The 21,282-nt window shown below is 32.4% G+C and overlaps 3 protein-coding genes across 6 annotated transcripts; all 3 read left to right on the forward strand.

The window, feature by feature from the left end:
• Positions 1-1,436: 1,436 nt before the first annotated feature.
• On the forward strand, positions 1,437-7,864 carry LOC107428107 (YTH domain-containing protein ECT4). Of its 4 annotated transcripts, none has more exons than XM_016038571.3 (8): positions 1,437-1,610; positions 3,731-3,807; positions 3,942-4,116; positions 4,750-4,826; positions 4,942-5,457; positions 6,154-6,684; positions 6,971-7,183; positions 7,275-7,864. In XM_016038571.3, the coding sequence occupies exons 1-8, from the start codon at positions 1,571-1,573 to the stop codon at positions 7,632-7,634; spliced, it is 1,989 nt and encodes a 662-aa protein (XP_015894057.2). In that variant the 5' UTR covers positions 1,437-1,570; the 3' UTR covers positions 7,635-7,864. The 4 variants fall into 4 exon arrangements, with proteins under 4 accessions (XP_015894057.2, XP_015894061.2, XP_024934013.2 ...); XM_016038575.4 differs by having other exon boundaries at positions 3,770-3,807; XM_025078245.2 differs by having other exon boundaries at positions 1,453-1,610; positions 3,684-3,807.
• Positions 7,865-10,353: 2,489 nt separating this feature from the next.
• On the forward strand, positions 10,354-14,414 carry LOC107428111 (uncharacterized). Its single transcript, XM_016038581.4, has 6 exons — positions 10,354-10,971; positions 11,470-11,614; positions 12,184-12,444; positions 12,855-12,936; positions 13,586-13,782; positions 13,944-14,414. The coding sequence occupies exons 1-6, from the start codon at positions 10,718-10,720 to the stop codon at positions 14,202-14,204; spliced, it is 1,200 nt and encodes a 399-aa protein (XP_015894067.2). The 5' UTR covers positions 10,354-10,717; the 3' UTR covers positions 14,205-14,414.
• A 1,511-nt stretch (positions 14,415-15,925) lies between these two features.
• LOC107428110 (protein STRUBBELIG-RECEPTOR FAMILY 5) lies at positions 15,926-20,983 on the forward strand. The gene is made up of 15 exons (XM_025078428.3): positions 15,926-16,579; positions 16,985-17,117; positions 17,249-17,320; positions 17,422-17,487; positions 17,763-17,834; positions 17,930-18,001; positions 18,109-18,180; positions 18,278-18,343; positions 18,563-18,628; positions 18,768-19,051; positions 19,208-19,461; positions 19,614-19,885; positions 20,057-20,314; positions 20,458-20,614; positions 20,726-20,983. Exons 1-15 carry the CDS (start codon positions 16,486-16,488, stop codon positions 20,855-20,857), a joined length of 2,070 nt encoding a protein of 689 aa, XP_024934196.1. The 5' UTR covers positions 15,926-16,485; the 3' UTR covers positions 20,858-20,983.
• The last annotated feature ends 299 nt before the right edge of the window (positions 20,984-21,282 follow it).

The raw sequence follows: 21,282 nt of genomic DNA on the forward strand, positions 1-21,282 counted from the left end.
ATGGATTTTCAATATAAGATATAAACTAAACCAATCAAATTTTGATAATATATAGTATACTATTCTAAGTGATGAAGGATAGTTTATGCTACACAGCACATGTTTCCCACCATATAAGGTTGAATATACAAGTATATTTACATGTCCTATCTTTATTGCCCATATTATCTTGTTCAACGTTGTTATATATATATATATATATATATATATATATATTTATATATATAGTTTTGATCTATTGAAAATATAATTCTTATTTTATATTGAATATCTAATTATGTGTCAAGTTAGGGTGCTACTTGTTTATCTAGGGTTTTAATATCAAATCATTAATATTTTTAATACTTAACATGTTATTTTGTTTCTGTTTTATATTGGAAATATAATTTTAACAGAATATTAAAACATATATATAATGGATAATTTGTCGGTTTATGATGGATACCAAATGTTCAATTATATATAGTTTGTGGATTATATCATTGTAATTATATGTAATCCAACATCAAATTTTCAAAATAAATGAACTTGATAATCATATAAAAATTTGCATTTTATTTTCATTAAGTTTACTACGATAAATAGGTATGTTTTGTAATACATTTTTTTATATAATTGGATCATACAACTCATTATAGCTCGTTGATTATATGTCATTAATACTAAACAGTTGTTTACATTTTGCATTTATAAAAAAGATGAAAATTTTCTTTTTGTTTACATTTTATGAAAAAGGTTAAAATTTTTCGTTTCTTTTCTTTCAAATGACTTAATCTTATAATCCTAAAAAAGAAAAATTGACTTTTGAATTCATCTGAATTTGAGAGAGAGAATATAATCGAACTTGGCATAAACTTAAAAAGAAACGATGACACTCAAAGTTTTGACACATAAAATGATGAATAATAATTTAGCGAAAAAAATAATGATGAATAATAAAGCCTTACCCAATGGTCTCTGGACCACAAATACCAAAATCATATTCCAATTTCACCATTTGAACATTTTCTTTTTATCATAATAATAAAATATTGTTATGTTTTATACTGTCAATGAAACAACACCAATAAACTTTTGGTTATATCTATATATAAATTGTGCAAAACTTTGGCTATATTAGCTTATTTCATGTCAAAAAAAGATAATGTACAAAAATAATAAAAAAATCATAGATAAAAATGAAAAATATAATAATAGATCCACAAAATATTTTGATTTTAAAAAAATCATAGAAAATTATCCTTATCTAAAATAATACAAAGGAAATTGCTCTAAAGATCTTGGCATTCACCAATATATTGTATTTACGTGCAAAATATAAATAAAATAAATAGTGTACGTTTTGGATGATTATTAATTAATATATTTAATAATAACACAATAAAAAAACAAATAATAAGAAAAATATTGTTATGGTATTTATTAAATATCATCATCATCATGTATGTTGAGAGTTGAGGCTTTAGAGAGAGAGAGAGAGAGAGAAGGTGGATAGGTAGATACTCTGTACTGTAGTGTGTCTTTTGCTTAGATTCTCGTGCTGAGTCTTTGAAGATCTTTCTTTTGATTCATGGCGGCAACCCAACCACAGGGACCGGATCGTACCTCTGGTACGTCATAACCCAACCAACTTCATGTCATTAACACACCTTCAATTTTGAATTTCCTTTCTTGCTTCTTTTTCATTTCCTTTTTTCCGTTGTTGGACTTTCTAGAGTTTGAATTTTTTTTTTTTTCATCTTTTTTCTTGTGGGTTCTTGAATTATGTTGATTTTGATCTCGTTTTGCTTTTAATTATTGTTTCTTTCCCTATTTCCGCGTCTTTAATTTGATGGGTTTTCTTTATCTGTCTTCAATTTCCATCTGAAGTCGATGAATTGGAGAAGATCTTGAATCTGTGCTCATGAATTTCTTTTGCTGTGGAGCTGATTGATTGTTTTATTGGAGAATTGAGGCTTTGATCCTTCTTTTTGAGTGTGAAAATCTAGGGTTTGGTTTTTTCTTGTGTGTTGTGGCATCCGTGGATAGGTTTCTCTGAGTCTGGGGGAGGGAGTGTGATTTGATCCGCTTTGGTGGGAGGTTAAGAAGTGTATGGAGATCTGTGATCTGATGTTAGGTGACAAGTAGTATGGCAAGCTTTGAGGTCATGTCCTATGTCTCTCGTCTTTGGGGTCGTATGGATGGTGCTTCTTGCATTCTAGAATCTAGTGACTTTCAAAATGGGAATATCTGATGAGCAGGCAGCTTTTGGATGTTTATTTTGTTGGGTGGGGTTTATTGTAATCATTTCAGGATTTATCGACAGAGTTGGTGATCTATTCATTTAGTTAATAGTTAGTTTCTAGCTACCTCATCCTGCTGCTTTTTTTTTTTTTTTTGTCAGAAGTTATTCTCATTATCAACGTGCCATTATGGATTGACTTTACTTGAGGAGACAATTCGTTTGTTTTTCGAATCAGTGGTATGAGGGGAGTGAAGTTGGTCAATGACATTTTGAGTGTTGCTTCGATGTTTCATGAGAATTTCAGACAAGAACTTGAGAAACTTTAACTGGCCTATTGTGCTACAGTATTTTTTCTATATTAAATTATTTAACTAATGGATAATTAGAATGTTAGATGAATGTATGATTGCAAAAGGAATGATGGAATTCTAAATGAGGATTTTAGAGTTTTAAGTGAAGTTTTGGATATCAGCAATTGTGGACAATGTGTGAGAATGCTAACTGAGATGGTTTGCTCTGGCGATTATGCTTCTTGTTGATGTGGGTCTAAATGGTGATCAAATGCTTGGAGATGTAATATGTAATTGAGTATAATTAGATTGGTCCGTCATTTTACTCCTGTGGTCTGCTATAAATCAATTTCATATCCGGGAAGCAAGCATAATTTAGTTTTTGAATACAAATTTCCTCTCATTTGACCACTTCATTTTTCTTCAATTTTTTTTTTTTTAATAATTCTCTATGAAGTAAAATTAACCTGTGGACTATTTCTAGGAATGCTAACCCTTGAATAGCCATACATAAGTAAGTAATTTTTTGTCAGTTTAGGTGTGGGCCTGCTAGATTTTACGTTTAAAGTAGCTAGGGTGGATGAATTAAGCATTGCCATTGTAACTAATATAATAGGAAGGGGGACAAAAATGAAAAGAAGAAATACTAGAAAAAGGTAAAGACTTTACCTTTTTTGAAAACCATTGCGTTTGCACCCATAATTCTTTCCTGGCCGAATTGTATTAACGATAATATCAGAAAGTTTTAACTTCTTACCCTATATGTGTTGCATAAACTTAGTGGCCCGATGCCAATCATTGTTAATTGTAAATTCATGAACAGTTCTCAACCATTTATTGCATGTTTAGGGGCACTTAGAGTGCTGACCTCCAGTCATTCTTTGAGAGTTCAACTTGATGTTTGGGGTAGCACTTTTTCTGTATTGAGGATTTTAAACCTTGTCTATTTAATCACATTGGTAACAAATCGGTAGCTCATGTTTCCTATATAGCTGTTTCCCCTTGCAATTATAAATGGTTCCAATTTTCATAATAACCGTTAGAAGCCTTTTAACAGGTGCATAACTAGTTTAAAATATATTCATGTTCTTTTATTTATCATGTGTGCATAGGTGTGCACGTGTGGATTTGTGCGCACATATTCATAGCTTCAAGTTTTCCTATCCCAGAATTTTGCTTTGGTTGGTCAATAATTTGTACTGCCTGTGTTTCTAAGACTCTACTAAGTCACTTAGCCTACTGATCATGGATGCAGAAGAGAAACCTGCTGAACCAGATAACATGAAGGAGCAGGTAGTTATTAAATAACTGTGCTGATATTTTGTTATGTTTCTGTTTCTTATATGGATAAATTTGTCTGTTCATTTTTTTTTTTTCTTAATTTTTGTTGATTTGTTTGATAAACTTCTGCGTATATCTGTTGTCAGCCACATTCAGCAAAAAATGAAAGATCAGCTTCCCCTAATCCTTCCCGGGATTCTGCTACAATAGGTCATGCAAGAGTCCCATCGGGACAATCAGGATCTTTTACTTCAAGTGGAGATCGCACAGTCTATCCACCTAACATCTATGCCCCTCAGGCGCAGACCTTTTACTATAGAGGTATTCTAACTATATTCTCTTAATTGAAATTCATGAAATTAGCTTGTCTAGCCAGATCTGATTGATTATGTTGTTTCTTTTGGCCTTCAACTTATAATGTTCATGCATCACTGAGAAGGTTCCTTTCTTCGTATGTAATGATGCATTCTGTTTTATTTGTGAGGTTGAAAAACAATCTCTAATTTTATTTATAAGAAACAGATTGTGTAAATTTTGTCAGATGGACTCATAATATGTTACGTGTACATAAAGTGAAGTTAATGTATTCGGTAAATGGACATGATGTTTTCTGATATATATTCAAACAAGGTGTGGTCCACAAGGGACTATTAAGATGGCAAATGTCATTTTGTTTTAATACCACGTCTTGGTTCAGTCTTAAAAAATTTGTCACTAACATTTCAATGTGCTGAAATCTGTTTTCACGGTTTCTGATAGAATCTCTGTTAAGGATCAGTTAGTCAATAAATAGAACTTATCTTTAGGATTTATTGGCTCTGAGAATTAAGAGATTAGCAGCTTATAAGGTAGTTGTTGATGCCTTTATATCTGTATAAATTTGACATGGTAGTCTTGCAGTCTTGTGTTGTGTTTCTTCTGAAACTAAGGGGACCATTTTCCATGTTGCTCTAGGTTATGACAATGGAGCTGGTGAATGGGATGAATATCCTCCATATGTCAATGCTGAAGGATTGGAAATCGGATCTCCTGTGAGTGTTTTTTGCCTTTGTTTTCTCTGTCCTTCTTCTTCCTTTCATCTTTAATAACTTTCTTAAGGTTCACTTGCTAATTTTTTTTAACTTCTTTTTTATTTTCCTTAATTAGGGTGTTTACAATGAAAATCCTTCTCTTGTCTTCCATTCTGGATATGGTTATAACCCACAAATGCCATATGGGCCTTACTCCCCAGTTACAACACCTTTGCCTTCGGTAGGTGGAGATGCACAATTATATTCCCCCCAGCAGTTTCCATATTCAGGACCACCTTATTACCAACAGTTAGGTCCTCCTAGCATGCCATATATTACTTCACCAACTTCAGTCTCGCAGCCAGAACTCCCTACATTACTAAGTGTTGACCAACAAGGTGATAGCATGCTTTTTGGACCAAGACCAGGCTATCCTCCTGTAGGATCTTTTGGCAGAGGCAGTTTTCCTGGAAATCCTGGGACCCTTGGTTTCCAGGATTTCCAGCAAGGATTTGATGGATTGAGATCTGGAGGACTTTGGTCAGATTGGTCAAAAACATCAGATAGACAAAGGTCTTTGACACCCTTATCACCGGCAGTTTCTCCGCAGCCAATTGGCCCAGTTGGATCATTCGGGCAAAATGTTGGAATGGTTTGTATTCTGTTCTCTCTCTCTCTCTCTCTCTCTCTCTCTCTCTCTCTCTCTCTCTGTGACAATTCAACGGTTATTTGGACAGCACTTGGTGTGTTTATTTTAGAAAGTTTGGAGACTGGTAAAATCTAGATATAGGGGCAAACTATTATATTCTCTGAGCAGCATATATATCTTTAGAGTACATTATCTGAAATTATGTAAGAGCTATACTAAAATGCTATTATTAGGAGCTTGCTTAGCGATTCTGAGATTTGACCATATTGGCTTGGTGTTTGTTCTTGTTTCTGAAAAATATATATTGTAAGCTGGTTAAGTGCTATGAAATTGGCAGAGCCCAGAAACAGATGAGTTAATAGGACTATCTTTATTGCAAAGGCTCATAAGAATTTTAATAAGGATTTTGAAATAATTTTTCAATCAAGATTGTTGAATTCAAGATTCCTCAGACTACAAAATTGTAGGGCATGCATTTTAATTTCTTGGCTTTTCATTTATGGTGAATGTAAATAAGCATACAATTTAGCTGTTCAAGCTACCCACATGTAACTAAATTCCTTCAGATGAATGGGGTTCAGTGAATTGGTTAAAATGTGCTCAAAGATTGCCTTTTGTTAAATTCATGAAATTTCTGTTTTCATCGTTCGAACAAGTAGATTCAGCTTTTGGTAATAGATAACAATTTAATATTTTCAGGCTTCTCAACAACAAAGATCCTTATATGGGTTTGGATCTGGTTCAAACTCCTATAATAGAGGCTACCTGCCTACCGGTTTTAGTCAAGGCTCTAGTCCTGGGAATGCATCTTTTTCCAGCTTGGGAGCAGACAGTCGAAGTTGGTTGTCACTTGAAAATAGTAGGCGGCGTTTGAGGGGCAGCGGTTCACTCTGCAGCTGTAATGGTACCCTTGATATTCTTAATGAGCAGAACCGAGGGCCAAGGGCGTCAAAGCCAAAGAGTCAAATCATTGCTGATAGTTCCTCTGTGGACAAGCATAACAAATCAGTTGCTAAGATCCATAATGAGTCATACAACCAACCAGACTTTGTTACAGAATACAAAGATGCCAGGTTTTTTATCATCAAATCTTACAGTGAAGACAATGTTCACAAGAGTATCAAATATGGTGTTTGGGCCAGCACGCCAAATGGGAACAGAAAGTTAGATGCTGCCTATCGTGAAGCCAAGGATAAGCAAGATGCTTGCCCAGTTTTTCTTCTTTTTTCGGTGAATATCTGATCCTTTATTCCTACAGGAATAAACTTTATGGTGTTTGCATCTTTATTTATTTTATTTTTATCTAATGCTTAGGCAGAACCTTCAAGTGAAACAATTTAAGATTGATACTCATCTCTTTCTTATACTTAAGAATTTATAGTTTTTGTCTTACTGTTGCTTCTTATTATTATTTTTCCCCCTCTATTTATGTAAAAAGATTTCTGGTCTTTCCCCTGATTTTCTTTTGCTGTACATACCCTATTCTAATACAATTTTCTTTAATGATTATATGAAGGTGAATGCTAGTGCTCAGTTCTGTGGGGTGGCTGAAATGATTGGACCTGTTGATTTTGACAAGAGCGTAGATTACTGGCAGCAAGACAAATGGAGTGGGCAGTTCCCTGTTAAATGGCATATAATTAAAGATGTTCCAAATAGTCAGTTTCGCCACATTGTACTCGAAAATAATGACAACAAGCCTGTTACTAACAGTCGAGACACTCAAGATGTAAGTACTTTTGAAAAATTGCAGATGTGATTATATCTAGTTGGTAGAAAAGAATCTTCTTTTATGTTGTGATTATATTTGAATATTTCAGGTAAAACTGGAGCAGGGTATTGAGATGTTGAAGATATTCAAGAATTATGAAACTGAAATGTCTATCATAGACGATTTCGAGTTCTACGAAGACAGACAGAAGGCAATGCAAGAAAGGAAGGCCAGACAGCAAGCAAGCCTGATGGCTGTAGGTATGGTAAGCGAAAACGAGCACCGAAATGCTGTAGCCATATCTGGCGAGTTCATCAAGCAAATGTCAAAGAGTTTTGCTCAAGTTGTCCGGTTAGATGAGGGTAATAAAGAAGCTGCTTCTGCAAATGATGTCTCATTGGGAACTAGAGTAAAACTAGAAGATGCCATAACAGCAGCAGCTGTGTCTTCTTCTACTCAGACCAGTTGACAGGGCCAGGCCAACCTTATAAATAAATAGTAATTAATTAATGTCGACAACATATTTATTTAAATTTATTTTCTTGCTTTGTTTTGCTTTGAATATAGTGAAGATGTTTGGTTTGCAGAAGGCTCTCCATGGGTTGTACCCTTTGAAGGGATGTCGATAATCACTTTTGTTTTGTTATGAAAAATGATATTTTATAAAAGTAAAAAATAAAAATAAAAATGAATAATGCATATGCAAAGTGTTCGGTCATTTGAAATTGATGTATACCAGCAATTAAATTGTTGAACAGTAAGAATTTTTTAGTTTACAGGATTTTCTACCTATAAGGACATGAAAAATAAATTACAAATATAGAAAGAAAACAAATAAAAGAAACTTTAAAGTTATTAACTTTGTAAAACTATAATTGGTTGTTGGGTAAATCGTGATTTTATGGGAAAAAAAGGAAAAAGAAACGAAAAAAGGGTGTTCTTTAATTTTGTGGAAAAGCTGACAATGTCGGATGCTTAGTAATGAAATTGTTAAAAGTATAATACCTAATAATGTTATACCAAACAGCTATCAAATCGATTATTTTTAGTTTTATTTTGAAAGAATCAACTAAACAAATCAATTATTTTTATTTTCATTTTGAAAGAATCAAATAAATTATTTGGAGTTTTAAAAAATAAGTTAGTCTAAAAAATAATAATAATATTAAAGTTACTAAAATATTAATTAAATTTACTTAATAAATAATATAATAGATGATATAATAATATTTAATTAATTTTTTAAAACTTATTTATTCATTTAAAGATTTATTATTTCAAATCATACGTATTAAAATATTATTGGTTTTCATAATTTGATAAATATTTTAGTATCTATAGTATATTATAAAAATAAATCAGTGCTAAATGTATCAAATTATCATAACATATATTTATCAAACAGTATGATAAATGATTACAATTTGTATTAAGTATGTTACATGTATTATATTGTTTACTAAAAGTATTTACCAAATGATGATGTGTGTCTGAGACAAAGTAATAGATCAATATATTATTAGTTGATATATTTATATTATTTGTATATGTAAGTGAATTAAAAAATATATATATTAAAAAATATATAACACCATATCATTCACCATATTATTTGGTGAACAAATGAACATTCTATTATATGTATATATTTTATATATTATATTAGTAGTTGAAAATTTAAAATGTTCATGTAACAATAAACGAAACTTTTAATAGATAAATAAAATATAATAATAAATTAATTAAAAAATACCATATAATTTCCCATGTAATTTAGTAAAATAGATTTGATAAACGATTTGAGATTATAAGCATTATTGAAAAAAAAAATCCATTTAAAACAAATTCAAACAAATGAAATTAGCTTGATAAGAAACTAGTTAGTACTTGTTTATATTAGTGAATTTTTAATGGCATGTAAATTTTTATGACAATATCAAATAACTTATGTAATTCATACGGAAATTGTCAATTCACTTTTTGAAAAGAAAAACACAGATGCATATATATATATATATATATATAATAAAGGAAATGTATTTAAGTTAAATGTAGTGAGAGATTTTTGGTGAAGGAGTGAGAGATCATGAAAGGCAATTGGCCACATGTTTTAGAGCACGACGACATATATTGCTAAAAGTTGGAGATAACAATTTACGTTGCGGGTTCGTGTTCCTATGGACACCACGCTTAATAGGGCGGGTTCGAGGCATTTTAAAAGGGGTCTGGGGTGGGGATGGGGCAGATTTGAGATTTCACTTTCACTGTGTTGGTTCTATCTTTCGGCTTCGTTCACTATGGGCCTCTCAATTCAGGGTTCCAAGTCACAATTCACTCGATGGCTGCTTTACAAGTCTTCAGTTCAGGCGATGACAATTCTTTCAGTGTCGATGAAGGAGTTCAATATTTCTTTCTTTCTTTCTTTCTTTCTTTCTCCCAAGTCAATTGGGCCCTAATCTTCTACGTCACTCTCAATAAATGTTTTGGGATGCATGTATTTCTCATCTTTATCCATTACATTCATACTCTGACATTCACACCATGCTCCATACCATCTTATTCTCTTCTAGCTATTTATTTATTTATTTTTTTAAGAAAAAAAAAAAACCATTATATTTTAGTAAGTGTTAGCTTATCATATTTATTACTTTTTTTTTTTTTTTTTTTTATCTTCCCTCTTTACTTCTCTCTCTTTTGGAAGTTACCAGCATTGTCAAATGTGTTGTAAAAATATATAATTTTTACAATAAAAAAATAGGTTTTTTTTTTGAATAATAAAAAAAAGTCAAAATTATATAGAAAAATGGCAAGACAACCATTTTGATTTTCGTTTTTATTTTCCTGATAATTAACTCAGATCCTATTTGGATACTGTCAAATTTGTATTAAAAAGTGATCCAGTTTATTGAGAACTAATTTTCTTTTGTAATGTTAATTAATAATAAATTTGTATATATATATATATATATTTCACAAAATTATAAATTATTTCCTATCTATTTTCTCCAAAATTGGGCATCTGAATTTTGGACCCACATTTTCCCATCAGCCATCTCCTAAAAGCTACCAAAACACAAATTACCAAACGGGGACTTAATAGAGATTTACAATAAGAGGCTTTTCAAAAAAAAAAAAAAAAAAAAAAAAAAGGAACAATTGCAATTTCTTTGTATTTTAACAACGATAAATTATATATATAAGATTGGTGATGGAGATAGTAACGGTGATGGTGTGCCCAGCCCCAAGCCACGAACTGTGAGAAATAGAGAGACGATTTTGCCCCCTCGAATTGCGGAAATTTGCGGGTAGAGAAGAATTGATTGGTATCGTCGCGCTGCACCATAAAATTTATCGTCGCCTCTTGTTTGTTGAGCTGTTGGAAAAGCACGAAACAAGGCGTAGGGATGGAGATGTACATGCACCAGGCGTACAACGCACGTGGCTTGGGATTGGGATTGGGATTGGGATTGGTGTTGGGGATTTGTTAGGGTTTGGTATTGGGAATTTGGGAATTTGGGACTGTATATCTCTCAGTCTCAGTGGACTCCGTCCATGGCCAAATTCCATGGATCGTCTCTGGAACTCTGGTGGGACAACGGTCACGGTGGTTGGGCCACTCTTTTAGCTCTGCTCTTCATTTTACTTTGGCACTCTTCTAAAAGATTCTCTTTTGTTTCTCGCTTTCCTTCTGCTTTCTCTTCGGCTTCCACTTCAACTTCCGCTTCCGCTTCCGCTTCCGCTTCCTCTTCGGCGTTGGCCTTGCACTCTGACGCCACTACTTCTCGCTCCCGCGCCCCCCATCTTGGGTAAACTCTCTTCTCTCTGTTCAATTGGGATTTGCAAATCTGACTGTATTATTGGGTTTTGTCTCATTTTGGTGAAAAATGGATACTTTGGTGGCGTTTTATTATTGGATTTTTAAACCTCATTGAATTTGTTCCTGCGACTTGGTTGTCCACTTTTCCATTTATTTGGCTTCAATCTTGGAGCACTTTACTTTTTATTGATTTTACTTGTTTGATTTTTATCCATTTCATGTAACACTAGAACCATCGAGTTTTTCGGGGGAAACTTAAAAAAAAAGAAAAATCTTGCATACAGACTGCATAAAATAAATTCCTGTTTTTGCAATCCTCATCATTATTTTGAGATTTAACTGCACAATTCTTTTTTTTTTTTTTTTAATTAAAAAAAAAAAAAACTGAACATTTTGAATGACTGGTATCAAATTGATTTGACGGTTGGGTATTTCCATCTGTAATGTTGCTTATATATTTGTATGTTGGTTCAATTTGGTTATGCAGAATCTCCGAGATCGTAACAGATGAAGATTTAATGTTTCTCATTGAAACTTTGGAAGAAAAGATCAGCGAGGATGAGATATGGCAGAATGTGATTGAGAAAAGAAATGATAATCTGTTCTACAGTGCTAAATGCTGCGATCCTAAGGTTACAAATCCTTTGTGCTTGATCTGTATGAAATTCATATACATTGAACTGAACTGATTATGGCATGATCTTTTAACTATTTAGCTTGAAGGTAATTGAAATATCTATCGTGTTAAAGCTGGCTTTTTTTTTTTTTAATTTTTATTTTAAATTGTTTTTTGGTTGTTTCTTCGATGTTAGCCACTTGTAATGCTTTCCTCCTTTGAATCTTGTTAGACCACATTTTGTTTTCAAATCTAGACTTGCTGAATCCTAAAGATGATAATTTGAGGAAAAATAAGCTTCTGATTTAAGCAAATCATAGCGTCCTCTCATCTTGTGATGTATTTAACTTTCATTTTAATTTATTCTTTATTAAAAAAAAAATAAAAAAAACAAAAAAAAAACAGCTATGCTTTGTAATCTGAACCCTCTATTCTTCAAATTTTTAATAAGATTATTGTTTATATGCTCATTACTGAGTGGCTACACTGTAACTTAGTTTATAGGAGCACTTCTATCGCACTTTTTTCCTTTCACTGGTTTAGCTAGTAAAAGTTCTGACATTGAGTGTGTTTTGTTGCTTTCAGGATGGCCCAGTGAAGTACTTGAGTGTGACAGTATTTGAGAATTGCTCCCCTGAAATGTTGAGAGACTTCTACATGGACAATGATTACAGAAAGATGTGGGACAAGACTCTGCTTGATCATAAGCAGTTACAAGTGGATGAAAACAGTGGAGTTGAAGTTGGCCGAACCATTAAGAAGTTTCCACTCTTGACACCTAGAGAATATGTGCTAGGATGGAGATTATGGGAGGGGAAGGATAAGACATTCTACTGTTTTATTAAGGTAATTGTTGATTCCATTTGTAGTTTAATATATATACATATATATGTATAGGGAAATTTTCAGATCAGGATATCCTGATTTATTAAGTGATTTATTAAGTCAGGATATCCTAAATCAGGATGTCTTGACCAGAAAAGGGCTATACATATATATATATATATATATATATATATATATGCGTGTGTGTGTGTGTGTGTGTGTGTCTTAGTGTATGTATAATATTATACAATACATAAAATTTTCTATGATGGGCGTAGTCGCCCATATTATGGTGGTTGTTGGCATTCAATTACATGTAAAGTAATTCGGCATAATATTTTCCACGAATTACGTGTAATTAGGCCCCAGACCCAACGGAGCAGCACTATAGAGTTATATTATTTTTTTCTTTGTTAATTTTGGTAATACAGGAATGTGAACATCCTTTTGCACCACGACAAAAGGATTATGTTCGTGTTGGCTTTTTTAGATCTGGGTGGCGAATCAAGAAAGGCAAGTTTCTATTTCCTTCATGACCATTGACAAAATAATGAACTATCCCACTTTGAGTTGCTTTCATGTTTGTACAGAAGCTTAGTAGATGCAGGACCAAGAAGAAAATAGGGAAAGAGAGAGAAATAGATACGGAAAAACTAGAGGGAGGATATTAAGTGTATTTAATGATCAACTATGAACCAAATCAAATCCTAACAATATCCCAAACCAATATAGAATCTTAAATTACTCAAAACTCGAATTTATTTAATCAAATCCTAACAATATCCCAATCAATATAGAATCCTAAATTACTCAAAACTCAAATTTATTTAATAAGTTCCTAATGTAGCTTGCACATCTTTAAAGTTTTTGTTATTTGTAAAGACCAACTGTATGTCAAGCTTATACTTATTTGATATAGTTTGTAACTGTTTTGTAATACCTTCTCATATGAGGTCCTTCATAGGGTTGTTAAATATACTAATGGTACATAAAGAGTTGTAATTTGCTATTGAAACAATACTTGCAAAGAAAATTGACATTTTAGTCAACAATGAGGGCTAGCTAGGTGTGTTATATATGCAGGCTTCATTTTTGTTATTTAATAAGAAACGAAATCTGTTTTGGTTTGATATTGTTCTGATTCTCAATCACTAAATTGCAGTGCCTGATAGAAATGCCTGTGAGATTAAAATGTTTCATCAAGAAGATGCTGGCTTGAATGTTAAGATGGCAAAGCTGGTTTTTGCAAAGGGCATATGGAGTTACGTGTGTAAAATGGAGAATGCACTTCGCAAATATCCAACAATAAGACATCCTCAATCAAGTTCTGCAGCTAATGCAGTCACTTTGGTCAAAAAGGTTAGCGTCTTCTCCTCTTTATTGTTTTACTCTCTTTTTTTTCTTTTTTTTTTTTTGTGTGTGGGGGGGGGGGGGGGGGGGGGGGGGGGGGTGTTGGTGTTGGAGAAATTTTCTCATCTGCATGAGAATTTTGCTTACGATCGATATTTTCCTTCATATAGGTTCCCCATGGGTTAGAGACCACAAATGGCGTGACCTTGCAAGCAACCTTTGGAGCAAGTGCTGTCGATGGTTCAGTTACCGGCCGGGAAAAGAAGCTGTCGAAAAGGCCATCAAGGAAAATGGTAGCCAAGGGGTTGCTGCTTCTTGGGGGTGTGGTGTGTCTGTCTCGTGGTCATTCTAGCTTGGGTGCCAAGGTTGTGATGGCATATGTCTTGACCAAACTTAGAAAGCGTGGAGCTTCATCGAGTGGGAGTGCCTAAACCCCCAGTCAGTCAAGTTTCCCGTATATCAGTTATGGATTTTCAGATCTCATGCCTTGAAGTCTTGACTTGTACAGTTTGTTCTGTTTCTTTCTTTGCAGGGAAGGGAAGTTGGTACGCAGTCAATGTGACTCTGTTTCTTGTAAATATCAATTAGTGTAAGTTTATGGTAAAATGTAAAGATAATATATTAAAATTCTTTCACCCCTCCGTTGATGTTTGCAACTTCTTTGAGTCGTGTTTTTGTTTTCGGGTGTTACCTACGTTGCCGCACGTTCAGGGCCGAGTCAGATCTCAACAGGGAGGGCCAAGAGATAAAATAATAATAATAATAATAATATGTTCAAAAAAATAATAATAATAATAATAAACGAAAGTTCTTTAAAATGCAAAACCGTTAAAATTAAGTTGTATGATTTTTATTATTATTATTATGTAGAACCAATTTAAAAATGTAAATTGCTAAAATTGTAAAGTCAATATAATCAAAGGATGAGCAGGGCCCTCTCCACAACTTTTAAGGCTCTAGGCAAAAAGCAATATTTGGGGCTTAATTAAATATTATTTTTACTAAAATAGATTTTTTTTTATATAAAATTTATATTTTTTTTGTTTTTTTTAATGCAAATTTACTAATTAAATTTTGATATTCAAGATTTGATAATAAATTTTTTTTAATGGATAAAATTACTAAATTGTTTAATAGTTGAACATAAATAAAATTTTTATTCGAATTAAAATATAAAAAAATAAAAATAAAAACTAAAACTAGAGAAACACAAAGTCTAGTTTTTTATGAATAGCAAGAACAATTAGTAAATAATTAAAATTATAAATTTATAAAAAAATAAAAAAAAATTAAAAAAATTATGAAAAGAACAACATAAATTCATTAAAATTAATAAAATTACAAGTTACTTTTTATTTGAGAATCATCTGAATCAAAATTGTAAATTATATAGATTCGATATCAAAATTAGACAAACATGAAAGATGAGTAAATGGAAAATGAATAAAATAAATAAACCAGATAAGAAAAAAATATAAATAAATTAGAAAAAGTGTACAAATAAAAAAAGTATTGAACATTTTTTTTTATCATTAAAATGTAATTAATTATGAAATAGAAAATGTTTAATTAAATTTAATTGTTGTTACTTTCCAAAGATAAAAATAATTAAAGATAATTATCAGAATAAATGATCAATTAAAATTCATATAAAAAAATAAATAATCAATTAAAGATAATTTGAATTTTTTTTAAATTAAAATTTTATATTTCCAAAATAAATTAATAATCATATTCTATTTAATAAACATATGTATATATCATATATATATATATGCAATTCTCTTTAATAAACACATCTATATACATGGAATCCTTTTTGGGATCCAATAAAATGGGGCCGTAGAACTTAGTAGCCTATGCCTTAAACCGCCCTGAACATGAGGAGAATAACAATTTTGGTTTGTGGTAGATTGTAAAGTAATATTATGGTGGAAGAGATATGATTTGTTTAGATTAGATTAGATTAAGTTATGAGATTACAAAGATAGAAAGTAGTATCTTATGATTAACAGGTGTTTTTTTTATTTTTTTTTTAAGAAATGAGATGATGATGATAATAATAATAATAATAATAATGTTATTAACATTTTCACAAGAAGGGGCACAAAAGTCGAAATCAATTTTATTAAAGAATCACCATTGCCAAGCACCCACTATGCATTTTTATTTATCGTCCTTATAAATTGTTACTGATTTGATTTTTCTTGTTGGCAAAGATATGGGAAAAAAAGAAAAGAAAAAATGGTTCCAATTCCGGTCGTTCGTCAGTATTATCAAGACACGGCCAAAGTTTGAAGGGACAGTTGGACAAAAAAGCGGGTAAAAGATCAGTTTGAGTCCGGAAAACGTTGGGAGGCGCTGGTTTTTCCTCAAGTTTCGGTCTGACTGCTGCAATGGCACTCTCTCTCATTTCCACCCATTGCTTAGTTGTACTGTCCAATTGTCCTCTAATATTAGCCACCGCTTCCCATAATTCCAAAACTGTTAGCAACAGAAATCAAAATTAAAATGAACAAAAAAATAATCATATTAATAATAATAAGAAGAAAAAAATTTAAATCATTTCTTTTTGGTTCATGAATGAATCTACATCTTGACCACCCAATCATCTTGTTTCTCAACTAGGTTCCTGCATTTTCTTCATTTGAAGTGTAAACCCCAAATCTTCCTTTTCCTGTGTGGGTTTTATTTCTTCGTGATTTTGGAAGGATGGACAACAGCAACAACGTTCTGGGGTTGTTGATTGTAGTTTTCTTGGGGGTCCTGACCTCCCAGGTTCTTTCCAAAACCAATTCTCCAGATGGTATGCAATTTTCCATTCTCTATTCAAGTTAATTGTTTTATATGTGTTTGTTTTAGAACAAAATAAAATATTGGCAAAGGAATTCAGAACTCAAAGGTGGCGGTGAAATGGTAGGGTTTCAAGAATAATAATATTCATCTTTGACTTCTATGTTTATCATGTATTTCCTTTTATTGCTTTCAATTCAATTATTAATTACCAAAGTAGCTTTAAAATAATTCTAAGGTCTAAATTCTTATTTTATTTATTAATTTTTAATATATTCTTTGTTTTGTCACTTGCAGCTTGAAACTTAGGTGTCTGTATAACTTTTATAGCTTGCATAACATTTAGGTTTTATTTTTTTTACACATAATCTAGCAGGTTAATTGTTATCTTCATGTTTACTTGTACTACACCTTGCAGTCTCTGCTCTTAATGTAATGTATACCAGCTTAAACTCTCCTTCAAAACTAAGCACTTGGAAATCAAGTGGAGGTGATCCTTGTGGCGATTCATGGGAGGGAATCACATGCTCAGGATCATCTGTAACTGAAATGTAATTATAATCTCTTTATTGTTTTCTTTCATACTTTCTTATTTGCAATTATATTTTATAAGGTGAAGAGATTAGTCTAAATTAATCAACTCTCTTAATTCCTGTTATTTTATTTATCTATGTTTTTGCAGAGATTTATCTAACCTTGGACTCTCTGGATCAATGGGTTATCAGCTGTCAAGCTTGACATCTGTCACTCACTTGTGAGGCTCAGTTTCTTAAAATAAGATTTTTAATTTTCTCTTGTTTTGTCGTATAGCCTGAAGACAACACAGTTCCTTTTTTTTTTTTGGTCATAGTACAGTGATTTAAGCAAGAACAACATCAAGGGTGATATACCATATCAACTTCCTCCAAATGTACAACATCTGTAAGTGATCAGCATGCATTCTAACTCACATATTAACATTTTGCGTGTTGACCTCACCTGCATGGTAAATAAGATATTACAATGTTTTGTGACACAAGAAATTAATGTCCATTGCAAAGTATTTTGATAGTTACTGGTAAGTTGCTTATGATCACATTGAATGGTGACCAAAGTCTGTCAAGGAAACTATAAAAAATTCAAACTTGATTTGTTTTAAATGTTAAAAATTTACGCTCCAAGCATTCTAATAATACGCTGACATTGATTGTGTGCAGAGATCTTTCTCATAACGGATTTACCAATAATGTGCCTTATTCAGTTTCTCAGATGACAGACCTCGAGTACCTGTAAGCAGAAACTTAACCATGTTGGCATAACCTATAATTTTTATAATTGCAGTGACTAGCTATTATTTCTCAAGGTTTTTTTGTGATTGGAGCAGGAATCTTGGTAATAATCAGCTCAATGGACAATTGAGTGATATGTTTCAACAGCTGCCTAAACTCAAAGAGCTGTATGTATCACTCAGAACCACTTGGATTTTTTCTCTGTTTTTTATTTAAACACTCACTCTATTGCTTGTTTCTTTCTTTCTTTATTTCTGGTATAATTGACATACAGGGATCTCTCTTTCAACTCCATAACAGGCAATTTGCCTCAGAGTTTCTCAAAGCTCTCAAGCCTCACCACATTGTAAGAAGCGAGTATATAAATATAAAACGAATCAATTTGTAGATATTAATATGGAGGAATTCTTAAATACTGTTAACTACTGGTTTTATACGTTCAGGCATTTGCAGAACAATAAATTCACTGGTACAATCGATGTACTTACTAACCTTCCCCTGGATGATTTGTAAGTAGATCTCCTCTGCAAAATTTTTATCCGGTATTAAATTAAATATACCATTATTATAAACAATATTGTTCTTGGACCTTCCATATATAAGCAAGATTAGATATCTCCTACCTCAATCAGCTAAAAGGGTCCATTATGTTTACTTTTTCTTGAAATATTAATGATTAATTACTAGAGAAATATCTAGTGAGTGAGTCTGTTATATGGTGGGTGCAGGAACATTGAAAACAATGAATTCTCTGGGTCGATTCCTGATAAGATCAAGGACATAAATAACTTGGAGTTAGTATTTTGTTTTTCTTTCCAAATAATATATATATATATATATATACATATAAATATATATAAGTAAATGTTGTTGGAGGATGCATATATGCAATGATTAATATTTAATAACTATTATATGATATGAATATGAAAGGACTGGAGGAAATTCTTGGTCATCAGGGTCATCTTCATCTTCAAAAAACAAATCCGATAAAAAAGGGAAAAGTGGTGGTGGTGGGAATTCCATTGCAATTGGATTAATCATAGCTGGGGTAGCTTTGGGTGTATTGGCAGTGATTGCAATTGTAATATCTGTTTTCTCAAGAAGAACATCTGCGCATGAGTCACGTTTCCTCGATGAAGAGAGGTTTAGCAGAAAGTCATTCTCTCGGGAACTGTCCAGAGAATTGACATCTGAAATGCACAAAGACTTCAAAGGTAGAGAAATTGAAATGCACCAAATATATAGGGTTAATATATATATATATATATATTTATATATATAATGAAGATGCATGGGTTAAGTTTTCGAGTTTGATGAAGTAATTAATTAATATTTTAAAGCACTTGGTGCATGATGATGATGGATGACAGAATACAAGTCAGTGGAACCATCTGCTTCAATAGACATTGTTAGTCTGCAAAATCTTCCTTCAGTCAGTCTAAAGCAATCTTTCAGTGACAATGAGTTTGCGAACCGTATCAACTCGAGAAGAAGCACATCGGTTCGTGCAGTAGCCTATGCCCTGTCTGATTTGCAGAATGCTACTGCTAACTTTGCAGCAGGGCGACTTGTGGGTCAGGGTAGTGTTGGACGTGTTTACAGGGCCAAATATGCGGACGGCAAGGTAATTAATAAGTATACATGCATGTATAATTATAATGTACGATTATGAAGAAGGAGGGAGCAGAGTATAACTTGCTACTTAGTGGTGTATATATATATATATATACACGTTTTTATAATTAATATGATCTATATATATATATATATGTGCAGGTATTAGCGGTGAAAAAGATAGATTCGTCTTTATTTCAAGGAAAAAGAGCAGAAGAGTTTTCAGAAATGGTTGCGAGCATATCGAAGCTTCGGCATCAGAACATAGTAGAATTAGTGGGATATTGTTCGGAGCAGGGACATAACATGTTAATATATGAGTATTTCAGGAATGGTTCGCTGCATGATTTCTTGCATCTGTCAGACGACTACAGCAAACCGCTCACATGGAACACCAGAGTCAGAATTGCTTTGGGAATGGCCAGGGGTCTTGAGTAAGCTTTGCATAGCATTTATATGCTAGTAGAGTCAATGCACATTAAGTCTTAGTTAGTTATATATAACCAGCTATAATGAATGAATAAATAATATATAATATGATAGTATTAGTATATACGCATATATGTATTAATTAATGGGGTTAATAAATAATTATAATTTATTAGGTACCTTCATGAGGTTTGCAGTCCATCCGTTATACACAAGGGCATAAAGTCAAGTAACATATTTCTAGATGTAGAGTTAAACCCTCGTGTTGGGGACTCAGGATTGGGAAGATTTAATGAGCTCACAAGCCAGAGCTTAGGGGTTGGATATAATGCTCCCGAATGCACCCACCCTTCCGCCTATACCATCAAGAGTGACGTTTACAGTTTTGGGGTGGTCATGTTGGAATTATTGACAGGTCGTATGCCTTTCGACAGGTATATATTTATATTTATATGTCATCCATGAATATCCCGTATGATTAATTTATTTTTATATATATATATATATATTCACTCAATACTTACAATCTAGCTACACATTTTTAATGAAAATTGATATAATTTTAATAATCCATCAGTTCCAAAGCCAAAGTAGAACAGTGCCTAGCCCGATGGGCAACCCCACAGCTGCATGATTTGGATGCATTGGCCAGCATGGTGGACCCTGCCCTGCGTGGACTCTACCCTCCCAAGTCACTCTCTCGCTTTGCTGATATCATTGCTCTCTGTGTTCAGGTGATCACTACTACCTTGATTATGATCAAACTTAATTTAGCTACAATATTATTCATCTTAATTATCTCTCTAATTACTCACATTATTAATTAATTTGAATTCTTCTTCTAGTCTGAACCTGAATTTCGTCCACCAATGTCAGAGGTAGTGCAAGCTTTGGTTCGTTTAGTTCAGCGATCAAGTATGAAATTGAGAGAGGATCTTGGAGCTTCTCGGCGTATGGATGACGATGACTACTACTGAACCATATCATTCTTCCTTCTCATATTCAATAAAATTTGTATATATGCCCACTCACCCCCACGTCCACCCAAACACATCTTTGATTAAAGGGAAGATATATGGGATATGCATATATCATTTTTCTTACCCTTAATTTGACCCTTTTGGATACTTTCTTTTCTAATACAAAAAAAATAAAAAATAAAAAATAAAAAAAATCTTTACTAAGAAAATTTCTATTTCCAGACTTCTTTCATCTGTAATACACCTTGCTGAATGAAAACTTTACCAACAGTCCTTTTAATGGAAATATACATCCAGAAAATTGAAATACTTGGCTCCATCACAGCAGTCAAATTTTTACCAAACCAGGAGCACTCCACTCCTTACATATCTTTCATAACAGCACCAAAGTATATGACTAAACATAAAGTTTTATTTTTTTA

The sequence above is a fragment of the Ziziphus jujuba genome, chromosome 12 (assembly GCF_031755915.1).
Source record: "Ziziphus jujuba cultivar Dongzao chromosome 12, ASM3175591v1".
NCBI lineage: Eukaryota > Viridiplantae > Streptophyta > Magnoliopsida > Rosales > Rhamnaceae > Ziziphus > Ziziphus jujuba.

Bases quoted from the DNA above. Each gene is read 5' to 3' on its own strand.
- LOC107428107 (XM_016038571.3), top strand. From the start codon at position 1,571: ATGGCGGCAACCCAACCACAGGGACCGGATCGTACCTCTG. The intron at 6,685-6,970 runs GTGAATATCTGA...GATTATATGAAG, and splicing joins CAGTTTTTCTTCTTTTTTCG to GTGAATGCTAGTGCTCAGTT. The intron at 7,184-7,274 runs GTAAGTACTTTT...TGAATATTTCAG, and splicing joins ACAGTCGAGACACTCAAGAT to GTAAAACTGGAGCAGGGTAT.
- LOC107428110 (XM_025078428.3), top strand. From the start codon at position 16,486: ATGGACAACAGCAACAACGTTCTGGGGTTGTTGATTGTAGTTTTCTTG. The intron at 16,580-16,984 runs GTATGCAATTTT...TACACCTTGCAG, and splicing joins CAAAACCAATTCTCCAGATG to TCTCTGCTCTTAATGTAATG. The intron at 17,488-17,762 runs GTAAGTGATCAG...GATTGTGTGCAG, and splicing joins CCTCCAAATGTACAACATCT to AGATCTTTCTCATAACGGAT.
- LOC107428111 (XM_016038581.4), top strand. From the start codon at position 10,718: ATGGCCAAATTCCATGGATCGTCTCTGGAACTCTGGTGGGACAACGGT. The intron at 10,972-11,469 runs GTAAACTCTCTT...TTGGTTATGCAG, and splicing joins TCCCGCGCCCCCCATCTTGG to AATCTCCGAGATCGTAACAG. The intron at 12,937-13,585 runs GCAAGTTTCTAT...ACTAAATTGCAG, and splicing joins TGGGTGGCGAATCAAGAAAG to TGCCTGATAGAAATGCCTGT.